The 18,481-nt window shown below is 38.5% G+C and overlaps 1 protein-coding gene across 1 annotated transcript; it reads right to left on the bottom strand.

The window, feature by feature from the left end:
• Positions 1-16,483, bottom strand: LOC140947320 (WD repeat-containing protein 17-like). Its single transcript, XM_073396385.1, has 30 exons — positions 16,278-16,483; positions 14,654-15,323; positions 13,676-13,983; positions 13,402-13,515; positions 13,249-13,303; positions 12,109-12,200; positions 11,913-11,995; positions 11,533-11,619; positions 11,361-11,449; positions 10,953-11,028; positions 10,581-10,608; positions 10,191-10,315; positions 9,997-10,046; positions 9,400-9,552; positions 8,973-9,103; positions 8,381-8,506; positions 8,007-8,156; positions 7,353-7,417; positions 6,490-6,565; positions 6,060-6,232; positions 5,520-5,619; positions 4,629-4,765; positions 4,396-4,507; positions 3,842-3,983; positions 3,168-3,270; positions 2,591-2,692; positions 1,416-1,511; positions 1,125-1,186; positions 814-920; positions 1-573 (listed from the first exon to the last, which is right to left on the bottom strand). Exons 1-30 carry the CDS (start codon positions 16,404-16,406, stop codon positions 454-456), a joined length of 3,861 nt encoding a protein of 1,286 aa, XP_073252486.1. The 5' UTR covers positions 16,407-16,483; the 3' UTR covers positions 1-453.
• Positions 16,484-18,481: the final 1,998 nt, after the last annotated feature.

The following is an 18,481-nucleotide window of genomic DNA, read 5'->3' as shown; positions in this document are numbered from 1 at the left end:
CCCTCACCCGCCTTTATTACTTAGCGCGCCCAACCAAAACCGCCATGCTACGCAGGCTATCGTATATCTAGTGGATCAGATATCTGACAAAAGACGGGAGGGGGCGGGAAGCCGAAGTTCCATCATTAGAGCCACGCCTCCTTTAACAAGGTTTTGCAATCAACGTATTTCTAGTATATCTTGAGCTTACATGCGCACTTATCTAGTCTACTCTAGCCATCTTATGAAGCTGTCGTAACGCTGCCATGGGGATAAGGTGGCAGTTCTTCTGAGATCGGGGTAACAACTACATCCCAGGCACGTTTTGTTGCAGTAGTCATTACATCCCTCGAGACACTAACAATGAAAGGATTCGTCTATTGATTTATCGCAGTAGTTCCGCGACACTATCGTGACAGAAGCCGTGACGTCTTTCATGACATCTGTCACGATACTGCCGTCATAGTTCATTCTTCAGAAGGGCTCAAGACGCACTCCAGCACCTACTAGTGAAAAGGCGTTTACCTTGGCCCACATCAGTGCATTGTTTAATGACATTACAGAGCGTCCGTCATTCAAAAAAAACGCCTGGCCCTGAAAAAGGAAGAAACATATAAATGACAAAGTGACAACAGTCTTTATTTTTCTCAGTCTTTCTTGTTTTTATATTATTTACTCGACAGCCTTTAACAAGAGCCCTGGACGCAAGAAATTGTGCAACAACACCCTCACCCCCCACCACCCCTTTCATCTATTGTCAAGCTTTATTACACTCAGTATATGCAAGCACCAGATTCAACGGAAGTAACTACTGGTACGTCTAATTATTTATACCTTGATTCGCTCTCCTGTGAGGCAAGACAATTGAACATCAGAATGGCTGGGAAGCAAAGAACCTGTAACCATATCCACACCCGTCAAGTATATCGATGGCTCTTTCCCTGGAGGAAGCAGAAATTGAAAAAAAAAGTCGAATCGTTCTTCCTTAAAACAAGCAAGAGTGGTCAGTGCACGGTCAAGAACATAAAGCGTCCATAGCGGCCTTAAAGTGTCGACAAATAATTCTTAATCCTCTCCAGTCCGCCACAAATCAAAGATAACAATCCTAAACTTTCTTTTTTTTTTCGACAGAGAACGTATCTTACCAACTCGATTTAGCAGAGAGTCCCACACGGCTTTCTGTTCTTGAGAAGGCGTCACCGACGGACTGGAAATAAAGAATATCAGACAGCGAATCAGAAAATATACCAGAGGTGCCTCTGCGATCGACTAGCCTACCATCCAGGTGTAGGGAGGAGGGTAGCGCAATACTGATACCTGCTTTATACTACAACACAGGGTCACCCTCCTGTAATGTAGGTGTCCTGTGACTCTGCAATATACAAACCAGGAACAATGAATCTTTTAAGAGAATTCAGTGGAGACTGGCTACTCACTTGAGAGGTTGTTTGTATGCGAGCCAGGCTTCGGATTCCATTTCAAGTTGAGAAGTTGTGACCGCCAAGTCCACTTTGTCCGTGTGAAACAGTTGCCTTGAACAGAAAGAAATCAAATGAATTTGACAATATGGTTTTCAGTTCTAACCAACAAAAAAATGCCCTGTGGGCAGAGGTTTCTTTCCAGGATGGCTGTTAGCATTTGCGAAGCCGTCCCAAGTAGCGTATTAGAGAGCTTTAGATTCAAAGATGAGAACTATGAGAACGAGATTTTCTCAATACTAAGTGGTGCGCGTGCGCGAACCAACGTCATTTTGGCGGGAAAATGTGACAGCCATCGTCATTCTTCTACGAGTTTTAACGAGAATGTCTTAGTGGCCAAAACAAGTTATCAAATGTTCGGAATTTTATCATTTTGCTATCGGCGGAGTATAAATAACCGTACTAATAATGACATTTTTTGGTGAAATAAAGTAAAATGAAGCTGTCCGGCAGTTTTTTTTTTTGAGAATACGCGCAAAAACTTTAAGTTAAATCTCATACTCGATCTCGTCCTCAAATCAAAAGCTCTCAATTAACTGCTCGCAGGGTAACAAAACAGAGGCTTTTAGGACAGTGGTCAGAGGAACTGCTTTGGGCGTCGTGCTACTTTGCGCACAGAAATAAAAATGTGCAAACTGTTAATAAGCGTTAGAATGGAAAGCGAAATCCACTTCGATATACGAAGACAGTGACGGTTGAGTCAAAGCAAGGTCATTGCCAGCCTTGATTCTCTTCGAAACCAGCTCGCTAAGCACTCACGGTTTCATTGGAAAACGAACGTCAGATAAAAAGGAGTTAACATTGCCCTTTGAATTTTTAATGAAAACTGACATTTAAACACAAAAATCGATGAACAAATTATGCTGGAACTGTTTACCAATTGCGCTTGAAAACTAAATTCAGTCAATTCAATTCAATTCAATTCAATTCTTTATTCACACTATAGAAGATATTTACATAAGTGTACATAGTAGGAAAATAAAGTAGCTACAAATAATAATTAACTAAAAGATATTAAGTTCATTTGTGTACGGTGTCCAAAGTAGCAAGGGCTTTCTTGTTGGACACCGTCATATTGAAATAATTGGCAGCAGTAAAGAGAGGAATAAAATCTCAAATAATATCAGTCTTACCTAGCGTGTTTAAACAGAGGATGGACGATTGGATCGTACTTTCTCCTTATTGCTAACAGCGCTCCAACGTATGCACTCAGTGCAAGAAGTTCTTGTCTTTGCCTATACGGAGGAACGACAAAAATTATCGCCGTGGGTTAAAATTATCTTGAACGCTCCTTCAGTGTAGATATTCAAGGTGATACCAATAGAATCAAAGACAAGATCCTCCAGTCCTACTGGGTGTTTTTTTTTTTAAACACAGTTTTGTTTTGTTTTGTTTCCTTCTTTAAAAAAACGCATGAAGTCAGCTATCAAGCTGGGTGGATGAATGGTCACACTGAATTAAAAGGATACCCATCCAAAAAGTCTCTTTACTTTCATGGCAATCTTGGATATAAACAACATGATCTTTGAGGGAAGGTTGCATTACCGCAGACATCAATGATCCACAGCCTTTTTTTTAACTGTTAGTGAGAAATGCGGGCATTTGTGAGACGAAAGGTCTGGATGTCAAGTCGTGTTTACGATAAAACAGTACAACTGGGCTAGTTCCGTGTAAATACCAGTAATGTATTTTCCGCTAAAAATGTCTTACTTGGAAATCCTGTTTTGCTGTAAGCGGTCTGTCCTAATACACGACATTAATTGGACCACACCTAGTATTTCATCCAGCACCCAATAGGGTTTTCTCATGGCATCTAAAACAAGTAAAAAGATTACTTACATACCGGGAAACCTTTACATTAAAAATAGATATGGCAAAGTTCGAAGAAAATATAACGCCGATAAATGGTAAATGCTTTGTTTACGGTGGAAGTACGTTTCGCTGTAGACTTTCCCAAAGTCCTACGCTTTTCATTTCCGGTTACGGTAGTAGGCCCGCTTCGCTTTGCGCTCGGGAAAAATTTTGATCTCGACTTGTAGGCAAGTCTAACCTCGCTGCTCTAACTAGTTTTCAGGCACTCCTATCAGAGCTCATCCTCGGTGTAAGAACCTGTTAAACTTCTAAGGATGACGTAAAAACAATGAAAAAAAGAAGTCAGCACAAAAGAGCCTAGAAAAACATACGGTGCAAAACAAAGTTCTTACCCTGTGGTAAACTCCCTATCAGGCAATAACAAAGAAATCATGCAAACAGAACAACCCAAACTGACAAGAGGCAACCAGATAGCAAATAACAAACATGGGTCAAGATTTGAACCAGGAACGACCGAGAATACTGTTGTTGGCGGAAGCGAATCTCGAACCTAGGACCGCCGGCAATCTTACCTCGCACAAGATTCAGGCCGATATCAAGCGCTAACTCAGGTGAAGAAGAAACAAGGTAATACTTCATGGCTTCCAGGAATTTGTTCTCATCACAAAACTGTTCTGCTTTCTGTAAACATTCCTCCACACTTGGTAACCCCGCCTGATAAGTGATCACACAAAAACAAAAGAAAGTTACACTACATCACTTATGAAGTTGATACTGACCGCATCACCACCGTAAGAGATTCAGTATTAGTTTTTATCATAAGCCCATATATTTGTCTCGCTGCAGCCGTTAAGAGGATAAGATCCAAAGTATTACCATCAAAATATCAAGGCTACTGAGCAGTATCTATCTGCGTAGCTGTGCAAAGTGCGGGTTCTACCTTTTGAGTTCAAATATGAAATCTTGAACTGGGATCATTGAAAGTTTGTTTGTTTATTTGTTTGATGTTGCATATGTTCGATACTCTGGAGGCTGAAACTCCGAGTGACTAGTTCTTTTCTGTGGCAGTGTTTGCATGCTGATGCATTGAAATATGCCAACTGTAACAGTAGCGAGGTTACGCTACCTTTTCGTGCAATTCGTTTAATTCCGTAACTGTTCCCTGGCATCTCGCGCATGACTTGACCAGGTAGTTTCCGCTGGATGGTAATAACTTCAGTAAGGCAATACAAGAGTCCCTAAAATAAATAGAGACAAAAATAGCATCTCAGTCACCGAACTGGCAAGAGGTCGGAACAGCAACGACAAATACATTCTGCTTTTAACGTATAAAACGGTGTAGATGATTAAAGCTCTTACCATTTGCCCAATCTTTCACATTTTCTTGCCAAAAATTCCACAGCTAAGTGATGCATTTGGCTGTCATCATTTAGTACCATTCCTATGCTGACAGCGAGTTCAAGCTCGTTGCCTCGAATGAGCTTGGATAACGCAAACTGAAAACAAACAGGGCATCATGCTAATGACGTCAACATACAAGAACATAAACATGTCTATATTTGGTAGCCGGGTCCAGGGGCGGGATCCAGACTTTAAGATCAGGTGGGGGGGGGGGGGGGGGGGTCATCTAGACCCTGACAATAGGGGGGCGGTCTCAAAAAAATTTTTTCGGCACTTTGGGCCTTAGTTTGGTCCAAAAATAAGGGGCCCCAGCCCCCCCCCCCCCCCCGGGCTCCTCCCCTGGATCCGCCCCTGGGGTCATATCTGTGACATTTTCAAGTAACTGTTGAATAAAATGTGCAAATAATTAATCTTAATAATGCAAAATAACATTTTAGAATTATTAGAGAATTTAAGTTATAAAGAATTATAATTGTTAAGGATAAGAAATACACGTTGGTGGTAATGTATTCCACAAAGATACATCTTAAAGTAACAAATCAAATCCAACTGAAAAGAATGACTTTACTTCTAAACAAGGAAATCGCTTTTTCTCATGTGGGCCCTACTTTTGTTAATCCAGTTAATTCAGTTCTTGGGGGAGAGGTTACAGGCGGATAGAGACTTAAGAGTTTTGGAAAAGTGAAAACGTGTTTGCTAGAGTTTTGAAAGAACAAAAAGTTGTGGAAAGGCCGGTATAGCGAAAACTACCCATGGAGAGTTGTGGCTTCAACTCATAGTACTTAGTAAGGTTTCATGATAAGACTACACAATAAGGCAATTTACATAAAATCTTTCATGAGCTCTAACCTTGACATCACCAACAGCCAGATGACAACAAGCAGCCAACACAGGCTGCCCACTGTAGAAATACCAGTCTGCTAATGCTGTGCTCGTGGACTGAAGCAGCCTACAAAATGTAGCAACAAACGATGAATTCCCAGTATTGTCCCATGAATTTCTAATAGTTCAGTGGTAAGGCATCCGGACTAGCATCCACAGGAGTTACTAGGATCTCTCAGGCGGGCTTTAGGGCGAGCTTAAAGGATCTGTAATAACGTCTCTTGTGTACGTTATTGGTTCTACTTCTGTTGGGAAAACTTGGATTTTTGATTTTCGAGTCTCCCGTTTCCCTTACTAAAAAAACTTCAAAAGTCGACCTGAACGACAAGAAGAGTAACGTTGCAACCATCACTAAGGAATCGTCGCTTGCAGATATTTCACTTACGAAATCGTTTATGCGGCAACTAAACACCACCGATTTTTCAACTGGGTTAGAAAACTGTTATTTGCGGCATGAAAGAAGCCTTGCTTCCAGCACTAAAACATCACTGCATTACAATTGCTCACCCTTTGTTCTCATCGGTCATAAAGTTTGTCAGCGAGGGTAAAATGTCGTTTTTCTTAAGATCCAGAGGTGTCGTTTCTTTCTTCGGCGGTAATGAAATACCTCCCTCACACGCCACCTGAGCAACCAATAGTGCGTCATGAAGCTGGCCACGTGATGTAAAGAATGAAACCAACTGGAAATGAAAAGAACGAGCAAAACTTGAGCTAGGATATCGTATCGCTAATGAAACGTTATTCTGCTGGATTAACTGGGTTTTTGTTTCTTTGTTTGTTTGTTGGTGCTGTTGTTGTTTTTCGAGTTGTAAAATGAGAACCTTCTAAAGTGAAGAAGTGAATTCATATGCAGAAAGTCCGAGAAAAAGAATAAAAATGAATAAAGAAAACAAAATGTGAGAAAAAGTCAATCAAGTCATTGTGTGATGGCCGGTACCTTGTTTGCATCTCCCAAAGCAGCGCAGTAAGGAACAGCTGCATCATTATCCTCCCTCATGAGCTGAGCAGTGCGTCTACGACAAAGTTCAAAAGCGGACAAACAGGGATTAACTCAGCATAGCCATACTAATGTAGTTAACGAAGACACAAGCAAAAACGCTTAGATTTGCATCACAGATGTTCGCATTAAAAATTCAACTTGCTTTTTTTTGGAACTTTAGAAAAGAGAAGGCGACTGTAGCCGAAATGTGCCGCGCAGTTGTTTCTGGGATGGTTGCTGGGGACGCGCCGGTCAGCTGTTGGCCAATTTTTCCCCTCTGCCTAGTAACAGTCCCAGAAGTCTTTGCGAACGTTAACTCGGCCCCTGGTTGCTTAAGTGGCGAATTCTAGTGATGCATACTTTTTGCGTGGCTACATCCCAACGAAATACTATATTACTAACGGCAAAAGTGAAAGGAACTCAGATGGACTTGCTTCCACGAAAGGGTTAGGCAGACTGAGTTACCGTTTAGAGTGGTTTTCGTTTGAGTGTCGTAAAACCAAAACCACAGTAATTACTCTGGCCAATCACATAGGACACAGACAAGACATTGAACCAATCAAAACTCGAAGTAATTACATGTGGCTGACGCAAAGCGCGGGAAAATGCATGCGAGCGCGTCACAATTGGCTTTGGTTTTACTTCTGATTGGATGAAAAGGTGGCGCCAATCTTTTAAGCCAATCGCATCGTGTAGAAAGTGCAAAACCAATTACTTTTCGACACTCAAATGAAAACCGCTCTAGTCTACTTTACCAATAATCAAGGCATTAAAGCTTGAAAAGATGACCAAAAAAAGGAATTTGAGAATTGTTTCCGCACCTTTCCGTCAGCTCTCTCCAGTAATCCATCGACACCCCTGGCGCCATTGCCAAAGCCCTGTCCCACTATCGAGTAAACAAATAATAAAGATAGACTGCAAAACAGTCCGTATTTTTGGGTATTCAAGTACCTACGCGCGAGCAGTCAAACAAAAGGTCTGGAACGACGCTGAAAACAGAGAGCGAGACTGGGGAGAGACGCTAAGAATCCGTTTTTTTTTTGCTACGCGCGCGTAAGACTCTTACGCCACGCTTTAACGATTTCTTTACTGATTTTGAGAAAAACCCCGACTGTTTTGCAGTCTATAATAAAGAGTACTGAGAAAAAGAGTCTATACAGACGGCCAGGGTGAAATAATTGTCTGCAAAAGACAGAGGTAATGGTATTGAAGACGACAGCGACGGTGAACTCGACAATGCTGATGATAAGATAATACATTCATGATGATCGTTTCAGGGTGCGACCAAAACGGTGTCCACTTGCCCCAGACAAGTGGTTTTGATCAGTGGACAAGTAGGTCATCAACCTTGCTTATCCTTTGGACAAGTAAATCCTCAAAAAGTATACAGCCAGGTTTTCAAGCATAAAACAGATCGCTTTTCGTTTTTTGTCTCTCGTACGATGTAGGGAGCGCTTAAGTGTCCTAAGGTTTACCTCGCCCAGTTCAACCATAAGTTCACAGTATCTTTGCAGCTGACCGATCTTGACTTGCAAACTGGCAGCTTCTCTTATTCTGTCTTCCCTCTTGGCCATCATCCTTCCTGCTCTGCTTGTTCGTACTGTTTCTAATTCCTGTGCTTCGGACTTAAAAACACAATAAAGTTAGTCACTGAAAGCTTCTCTCTGTCAGCACGGTTTTGAGTACATCTATCACATGCACAAGTTTGTTACCCTTTTTTCGAGTTGATCAAACAAAGAAAGCGACCTAAAGAGTGATCAGTATCATCTGTAATATGAACAAAGAAAGGTGAGAAAGCGAGTTAATGATGAAAAACCTGAGCTTGAACTAACAGCAGTAGCATACTCACTGCTTTATACTTGATTAGATGTTTGCTGTGAATAATTCCTTTACTGTAAGATGCTGGTAATGAACTTTCTTCACCATCGCACAATACTAATACCAAGTCCCACAAGTTCCGCCCTCCACAAGGAGGCTGAGGAATAAAAAATTGAAAGACAAAAAGGAACAATATTCATTTCTACTGAACGAAAATCAGGCAGGTTATAAAGCAGGGAGGTTTTCGTCTTTCTTGGCAGCTAGCAAATGTTAAAGAGGGGAGTGAATAAAACTGTCAAGTGACGTTGAAGACTAATTTTCAAACTACAGAAATTCCAATAGCATCCTCTGTTGTAACATTACTCCAGCAAACAGCTGACAAAAAGTACATACAGTAAGTTAAAAAGTTACGAAAACCCTTTCTTATTTTGTTAAAAAAAAAACTCATTTCGCGAGAGAAATTTCCTGGCGCAAGAGTCTTTGAAGGAGGAGTATTCTCTTTAAGTAAAGCAACGGACCCACAACTTTAGGAGTTTCATGTAATAAAGAACAGCATTCTTCTCATGCAAAGGCACAAGACAGGGTAGCAATATTAACGAGAAAGAAATTGCAGCTGGAATTACCGTAAAGAAATCCGAAAGAAGTTTGATTGCTGACATATGAGACTTGTCGCCTTTAGTCGCAACAGTCGCTTTCAATTCACGAGAGACTCGTCCATTTAACAGCGGCGGACCTCCACTGGACATGGCCGTTTCTATGGAAACCAAAAACGTCCGTTAAATTCTTCTACCTTACACAACGTTTTATTTAGTTATTTAATCATTTATTTATGCTCGTTTAATAAGCTTCGAGGGAAGTGATGTTCTTCGATTAAAGATCGTGACCGAAGCGATTTATACCCGTAGTCAGTTTTCAAAACTGTTGAGTCGTTTTTACAAGAGGCAAAACGTCGTCAATTAAAATTTGCGAGTTCCTAAGTAATTTTGTTTTGCAACGAAATTACTTTTCTTCAAACACACAAAATCTCTGATATCTGTGCAGATACCATACCAGTATTGGGTGTGACGATCTCTTCCAAAGGTTTTTTGGCCAGGACGTCAATCTGTAAGGAGCAGGCCAAATGCGACAAAGACCAGATCCGGACAGTTGAGTCACGCGAACAAGATGCTACAGTGAACGGCCTGAATCTATGACAAGTAAGGCCTACAATTAACAAAATGTATAGTAAGTTACTAAAAAACCTGTTATGGTAAACAATATATATATATATATAGAACGCAGGTTCACAAAGATTTATCCAGCCAAGCTGCTGCAACAAGGTGACCTCTAAGCCGGAGTAGAGAATACGCAAAAGAAATTCAGAAACAAGACAACATAATGCGTATCTCGGAAGGCTGTGGCTAGCATGAAGCAAAATGAAGAATTCATTAAAAATTATTATCTTCTCTCCGAACTTGTTTGGAAAAAATCCTCTTAGAACAATAAAAAAGTTTCTAGAGATGAGGTAAGCATTGGTGGAGCTTTATATGAATGAAGGGCGTGGCATTGGACAAGGAAAATAATCTCAGTTCGTTGATTCACACGCTCCCTCTATAGACCCCCTATAAGTAACTTTAGCCTGTGGGTGATGAAAGTATGGCTACATACCGTACACATCTGCTCCATGATCCAACACGGTTTCTAAGCAAGATCCATCTCTTAAAAATATGAAATGAAGTGTTATTTCATACAGATATAAAGAATATAATAACTATTTGTTAATTCCTTTGTAAGGGAATCAAAGTTCATCGAACTTTCCAAGTTGACCTTCTTTTGCATACAGAAAGAATTATGTCCAGTACCTTGTATCCCATATTCTAATCGCATGATCCCAGCTTCCAGATATCAACAGGTATGGGATCTCTGGACTCCAGAGTAGACCTCTAACAGGGGCTTTGTGTCCTTGAAGCGTGTTAATGCAGGAGTCCTATGGAGAAAATGGGAGCAATGTCAATCCAATTCAAATGTAAAGTGTTACAATAATCAAAGAAATTAAGTATTCTGTGCTCTCTATACAGTTTAGAACCAGCTCTGGTTACTTTCTGTGAAAACTTATGGTTTTTGTCTCCTACTCAACACTGTGCAAATATGAGGCAGCCTCATTGTATCAAGGTAGGAGAATTTTTTGGCAATCTAACATTTTCGTTTAGCTAAAAATACAAATTATGTTGAAGACAGTATTAGTGTCTTACCTCAGTATAATCCCAGATTTTTATGGTGCTGCTCAAAACAAGAAAATGAATAAATAAATTACTACAGCTTGTTAAGGCTGCCTTTAAGTCATAATTTGCTTATCATTGTTCTACAAATCAAAACTGCTTTAATATTCACTAAAAGTCACAAATATCTGAACATCACGAAGTACAGGCCAGGTGGGGTGCAATTGATTTTATTATTTAATAATTACTGTTTTATTGCAATCTTTACAAGAACAAGTACTTACAGTGCTTACAGACATAAAACAGATTACATAAAGACAATACTATGAACAGTGCTTACAAATTGATACTAGAAATTTAACAGCCCACAATGAAAGTTAGAAATAAGAAAACAAAGTTTATTACCCATCATCTGACCCGCTGCAGAGAATAGCTTCACGTATGGGACTCCATTTCACATGAAAAATCTTTGCCGTGTGACCTAAGGAAATGAACCTCCAAATCAACAATAGAACAACAAAATATAACTTTCTCTGTACAAAAACATATTTTTAGATTTTTTTTTCACTGCCTGACCAGTACAGAGTAGTTAAAAACTTTTGCCATTCTTACGAATTAACTTGACTGAAAGGGAAACTAATAATCAACCAATTTATATTTGATAATGATTAATATGTATCAATGAATTCAAGGACAAGCAAGATATGCCTCAATATGAAATATCTCCCCAAGGATTACAGTATATCATCTCTACATGCTTCTTTACTTTATTTAAATTCAGTTTAGTTTTGGCAAATTAAAAAATATGCATACCAGAGAAGATCTTTAAAGGAAGATCAGTGCTTGCAGCCACATAAAACACTCTGACACATTTATCTTCACAGCCTGTCGCAATCATGTCCCTGAAATCAGATAAAAGCATCAAGTTTGATACTGATAACTACATATTATTAATTCGTTTCGTGAAATATATTTGCATCTTTACCTGTTGTTCAAACTCCAGTCACAGCCATAAACTGATCCAGGGTGCTTATATCTCTTGACCAAAGTGCCATCAACATGTCGCACAACACTAAAAAGTGAACATTATTTACAGTGTGATGTAATCATAATTTATACTGTACTATTACCTCGAATAGCATATCGAGTTCAAAAAATAAGGTATTTTTTTATTTTATTTACAACTCGAATTGCAGTAACTAAGCAGAAAAAAATGCACTTTACGTGAAGTCACTTTTCAGTTGTTTCACTTAAAAGTGAAAATTAACATTTTGCAGAACACAACTTATAATTATTGACTACTTCTCCAATTTGACTTACCACCAAAAAAACCTTTCTATCAAATGCCCAGTAAATATGGCTCACCATGATTTGTCAGAACTACAGGATGCTATCCTTCGTGAATCCTTGTGATTCCAGCTCACATTGTAAATGTTGTGTTTACCATGCTATTGAAAAAAAAATTAACAGCAAGCTAATTACCTGTAACTTTACATGCATGCATCAATATTCTGCAAACTCAACTTTGCTATCTGTGGTAACAATTTTTGGGTTAACTTACCTCAGTAAACCTCTTGATTATTTTCCCTTTGTTTATATCCCAGATAAAGACACCATTTTTTGCTGTTGCTCCACAAATGCAATTCACATCTCCTATAAAACAGTTTTTAAGTTAAATGCTGCATTTGAAAATTTACCCAGAAAGTTAGCCATTACAATCTTTTTATTATTATTTTTACACAATTTTATTAGCAAACAATATGCAATAACTACAAATGACAACAACAACAACAGCACAAAAAGTAAAAAGTAAGTATTGTTCAACGAGTCATTATAATCTTACAAAACCATGGATCATACTGGCTATGTGGGGACCCTGAACAGGTGGAGCTGGCAGAGAGATTTAACTCTTTAAGCCCCAATATCCACATATGAATTCTCCAAACTGAACTCCATACATTTCCTTAAAGAATGTGTTGAGAGAATTTGATACAAGATCGAAGCATTTTCTCTTAGGTCAGGGTGCAAAGAAAATCAGTTTTACAGCTTGCCATTCGGGCTATCTGAAGATAATATTTACTAGCCCAGACATCATTTCAACTAGCCCCAAAAGCTTTTTGAAGAGCAGAATTGATCTCACAGTTCTTCTATTATTTGAATTCCTCAAGAAAGATCACTTGCTCGTCGGGCAAGTTAACAACAAGATTCACTAGCCCGATAGCAAAATCCACTAGCCCCAGGCTATCAGACACCACTTTCTTTGCACGCTGCTTAGGTGATCAATTTATTAATTCTCATAACCTAATCTCTTGACAATCTTTGAAATATGGTTAAGAAAAAATTGATGTTGATCACCATTGGGACTTAGAGGGTTAACAGAGTTCTATTCTAGCAATGTTAGAGGATTTGAGCTACAAACCGTTGTTATTGCGTTTGCAAAAGGACAAAGTCAGGTGACCATTTTTGGGGGATTCTCGGAAGGGTCACGTGACCTAATTTCAACTTCAAATGCAATCAATCATACTTTGGGGGAGCCAATACTTTACTGATTTTAGCACTACTGTAAGACCTCAGATTAACCCTACAAGTGTAATGCTTATCACAATAATTCATTATAATAAATAACAGTACTTATAATCTTTTTTTTTTAAATTGATTACATAATTTAAGAATTAAACTATAATGCCTTACAAAGTCTTACCAGGAGCCCAGGAAAGGGCATAAATTATTCCTTCATTTCCAGGAGAAGAATGTACCTGTAAAGCAAAAAAAACACAGTCATTGGTGAGTACAGTAAGAAAACCTCATAATTGTAGAAAACAAGGCCTGAGACTGAGTGAGTTCAAATACTTACTGCAGTCATGGTGTTGACATCCCAGACCTTTATTGTTCCATCAAATGATGCTGTAGCCAACAAATCTGGATTTTCAGGTTTAAACTTGCAGTCAAATATTGTCTCAATATGACCCTAACAAAATTCAACATAGATCAAATTAATAAGGGATAACAAGGCATACAGACATTAATTATTGCTAAATCAGATCAAGAAATGTATCACTTAACTAGTAACACAACAATCACCCTTAGGCATTTGATCTAATTCTAAGGGATACAGAAACTAGACTCACCATATCACGAAGGAAGCTCCATTTCCTTTTCCCTAAATCATACAATCCAACACCACCATCAAGAAATGTGCAAAGAATTCTGGCAGGAGGCAGAGCATATGCAATTTGATTGGGTGAAGATGGAGCTTCACTTGCAGCAGAAGTTGAAGACAATCCAACAAAGCTATGATCATTATTATTGGTTGGCGATATGCTCTGTGATGGTTCCACTACAATAAGTGCATGAAAACCAGTCATTTTAAGCTTAATGTTTGTCATAGAGGTGCTTTTTGACACATTCCATATGCGCAAAATTCCAGCTTGGGAGTCTGAAATAAATGATAAGAAATTAATGTTCATTGAACTTCCTGGCACACTCTCCATAGGTCCTTCCCACGTTTGGTCTATTAATCAATAACAAAATGATCTTCAGGATAGAGAGTACTTTATATTTGACTAGGTTCAAAGCTGAGCTGTGCTTTAGAGAAAAATTGTAGGGAGCTCAAAACTATTACTCCATAATGCTAGGGCACAGCCCAGCTGTAATTACTTGTCATTTTTTTTAATTTTCAATATATTTGTCTGATGTATGCATGTATAGCGGAAACTTTCATCTACCACCATCAAAAGAAAGCTTGTTTAACAGCTTTTATGAGTCACTGAGTTATGAGTCAAGTTATGAGTCAGTGTAGCGTTACGAATGAGGTTAGGGTTAGGGTTATAGTTCATTAACACTTATATAATTCTCTCTTGATGATCACCACATTGCCAATTTTTTCCTAGGCTATAAATAGAACCACCTATCATTGCTTACTGCCACAAGGAACTCTTTCTAATGAACTGTCGCTGATGGTGGGGTGGGATGAGAGGGGCTTTTGTAGACATGCTAATTCAATCCTAAACATGTCTACAGTAGGCCTACTACGTTTCCTGTACTGCAAAACTGTTCAGTCAAAACAATGTAAGTATGATTACATAAACTCATGATATTATATCTACCTCCTGTCACAAATATCCCGGGTGCTGAGGGAACCCAAGCCAAAGTGTGAATTTTTGTTGCTGAACTTGGTAATTTAAAATTCATGATCACCGTCATGGAGTCAGTATCAATCAGTCTTGTTCCTTGATAGGCATTGGAAACTAACAAGTAATCCACTGATAGCGGGTCCCATTCAAGACTCGTCACAGGGTCCTCTTCATCCTGATCTTCAACAGTCTCGGGTCTTAAATAATGCTTGAAAGGTTTCTGGCCAGGATTTATAACAGTTATACTGCCATCAACATGACCAAAAACAAGTTTTCCTTGCTTTTTATGGTTCCAGCGAAATTGGCTTACATCAGAAAAAAATGTCACAGATTCTAGATACTTTGACACTATCTTTTCAGCAGGGGCAGTGTAGCTCCATATTTGCATCGGTCCACGCCCATTAATGTAAGCTATTGAATCCTGGTCATGAGGACACCATCCAATACATACTGGCACAGAGTTGAAGCTGTCCAAGGTGCTGATCACTTTTTGTTGTGAGACACTCCATATACAAATTCTACAATCATTGCTGGATGTTGCAAGAATGTCAGAGTTTTTGGAATGCCAAACAAGGCATGTAATTGTCTTCTTGTGCTGTGCTAAAATGGCTGACAGACGAAACTCATTGAACTGGCGATCCAACTGACAAAAAAAAAAAAGCAGGATTAGGTGGTCATAATATTATTCTTCAAGCTCCAGGTATGCATAAGATGCCCCCCAGAATGTCGAGAAGACAACTTCCAAGGGAGTCTACAAAACACTATGCCGTAGTATGAATAAGTCACCAAACCTATCAGATAATTTAAATAAATGTGAAAAATTATAATATTACTCTTCTACCTGATAACGGATAACCTCCAAAGATGCTATAATTAAGTATGCCTACTGCATAGGATGTGCAAAATGTAACAATAATATTCCAATAAGAATCACCAATTTTACTGAAAAATTGGAACAAGTGGGAATAGGGATAATGGAAATGTGCTCATCAATGAGGGGCGGGAGACGAAGCTATCACTTCATATAAGAAGCGAGCTAAACGCAACATTTCAAAATGGAACCCTTCCGTTGTCTCAAAATGTTTCTACAAGAGAACAAATAGCACGAACTTTTAAGCCGCTGTTTAATAAAGAAAAATTTGTCTGCCAGAGAACGTCGCCTTGCTTCCACATTTCGGTAAAGTTAAGCTTTAATCTAGAAGAGTAGAATTTGGAAGTAAATAAACTTATCAAGATAAAATGATTCCCAAATTAACGATGACAATTTGTTTATTTAACCATCTTCTCAGAAGAGAGTATCAGCTCCTCTTAAAAGACGGTGAGATGGGAAGGTGTTTACCTAGTAACATCGGAATACTGAGCAGTCATACGCATTCCACAAACCGCGACCGCGGATTAATGTAACCAATGGCAAATATAAACATTCAACAATGCAAAGTCACTACAACAAGTGAATCAAGTTTTAACGAATCAAATTAATACCATTTTCCTCTTTATCCAAAATATAAACAGAGTGAAAAAACACTGAAATCGGGGATAAACTGAAGATAGAAAGGGAACCGCGGTTTTGGAACGCAAAACGACTTCTCCGTCATACCTCGTAAACGTAAACCGCCAGGGTCGCGCAGTAGGCAAATCGATCCCCATTACAGCTCGCTGCGCACACATCAAGGTTCCATGGCTGGCAGCCAGCTGCCAGAAGGCTTACTTGTCTCATAAGACTCATAACCCCGGTAAAAAGTGGAAACTTTTAGCGGATTTTTACAGACATTTTCCTGCTCCAACTTTGCCCGCCATCTTTGCATAAACACTTGCTACCAGTCTTCCGTGATCGAGGTTTCGCACGGTTGAACAGTTATTTTCCGCTTTCAGGTCCAAAAAGCACTGAAATATAAATGGGAAAAATTGGCGAGGTATTAACAAAATTGATTTTACGAGACAGTAAAGAATATCTACTCTCAAGCGCGCTGTAGCACCTTTAATATTGACAGAAAATCGGTTCAGCTGTTTCTGTCAAATGTAAAAAATTAAAGATCCAGGCGCCGCTCATTTGTTTTTTCAATCAGGTCGGTGTCGAACAGAGAAGTAAATAAAGAATAGAATATAGCTGCTAACAAAACTACTTTGAGTTAACAAAAACCTCCATCAAGTTAAATGCATATAAATCGAACTTTTGAGTGATTTAAAAACTTTTTAATGCACTCATGTCTTTATTTAGATTTTTATCTGTTTCCGCTTTTATCACAAGTTTAACAGTTGCTATAAAAAAATTGAACGTCATATGTCTAACTCAAAGATTTAAAAAACTAGAGAACTGAAACATCTTAGTTAAAAGGCAAAGGACTATTATAATTATTTTGCTTCCTTGCCGGAAAAACCTGAAAACTTCTGGTTGAACTTCGGTGACAATCGATTTGTATTTCAGCAACTTGCGTCATTTCAATAACACAGTAAATCTGAATAGTAGTGGATGGAATGAGCAAACAACATCAGATTCTATCAGAATAAATACAAGATGGAGTGTAAATCAATCAAATGGGTGAAAAAAATTTTAGGCCAAAAAAAAATTCGTCATTTTTAGACTTAAAAATAATAAAAAACGACTGTCAAGTATAAGACAAAGATACGTAAATATAATTCTGAATTTTTAAATCAAAGCAATGAACAATTGAGGCTAGAATTCAGTTCTCGCTCTACCAGTGCTTCAAAGTTCCTCTTAGTTTTCTTTTTTTTGCGCAAAAACTTAATGATTTCAATTAAGTATGCTCAAAGAGAATTCGGTGAGTTTCACTTTGACGATGGAAAGCTAAATCTGGTTTATCTGCGGTCGTGATGTTCAAGGATTCGATTCTTTCTGAAAATTGCGATCATGTGGACTCGATCAGTTTATTTATTTATTCATTTATTTCCTTTTTGACGTTTATTATAAAATCATTTGGGTAAAAATAGTTTAAACAGAAATTTTAAGAGATCACCATCTAGTTCATAGAGCTGGCTGTGAGTTAATGATGCTGCTAGCTGTATTAAATATAGGTAAATACATGCAAGATCTCTGACGACGTTTTGAGTCCGCCATGTATATCCCAGATGGATTCGTATAACCAGGTGTTCATGAGTCATATCAGTGAGATTGAAGACACCATTTGGTGTATCGCTTATCCATTTTTGGATTCACAAGACAGTTATTTCCTGGGCGAACTGACAATATAGTGGTAATTAGCAATATAAGGGGAAATTTATAAGAATAAGCTGTCACACCAAGGGTTTTGTTTATCTTTAATTTTTAAAAAAGACGGGAAGAAGTTAAAACTGCTGTATCATGTATCAAAATAAGAGAGTACTTCAGGAAAGTGAACTGAAAATACTTGGAGTAGCTGCAAAAAAAAAACCTACCGCTACGTTAACTGCGTTACTGAAAAACAATAGATACGCGGTTCGCAATACACAAAAAAAATTACTTCAAAATGGAAAGCTGTCTTATATGCCGTAGTAGCTATCTCCGATGGACGCGGTACGCGGGATACCACATGTATAGAATGAGCATTCATTTAGAAATATATTTTTCACTGAGTGAATTTTATTTGTCACTGCTTACCGGGGTGAGGACGCCATTTTGAATTTACAGCGGTTTAAGTCAAATTCACGCTAAGAAAGAAATAATTTTTCTCAGAGCTTCTTTTCGCTTCGATGACGATAAATTTTAGCAATTTTTGTTTACAAATGGTAATTAAGTTTCTCGAAATTAAAAAAGGAAAAATATCTGAAATACAACCAAAAACAGAAAAATGTTAAATAACATTA

The sequence above is a fragment of the Porites lutea genome, chromosome 9 (assembly GCF_958299795.1).
Source record: "Porites lutea chromosome 9, jaPorLute2.1, whole genome shotgun sequence".
Lineage (NCBI taxonomy): Eukaryota > Metazoa > Cnidaria > Anthozoa > Scleractinia > Poritidae > Porites > Porites lutea.
The sequence above is the reverse complement of the archived record's forward strand: the minus strand, read 5'-3'. Positions and strand labels throughout refer to the sequence as shown.

Coding starts and splice junctions, on each gene's coding strand:
- LOC140947320 (XM_073396385.1), bottom strand. CDS start 16,406: ATGAGTCTTATGAGACAAGTAAGCCTTCTGGCAGCTGGCTGCCAGCCA. Junction 13,516..13,675: donor GGAGCTTCCTTCGTGATATG/GTGAGTCTAGTT, acceptor GAATTTTGTTAG/GGTCATATTGAGACAATATT. Junction 9,553..9,996: donor TCATGGAGCAGATGTGTACG/GTATGTAGCCAT, acceptor TGTTAATTGTAG/GCCTTACTTGTCATAGATTC.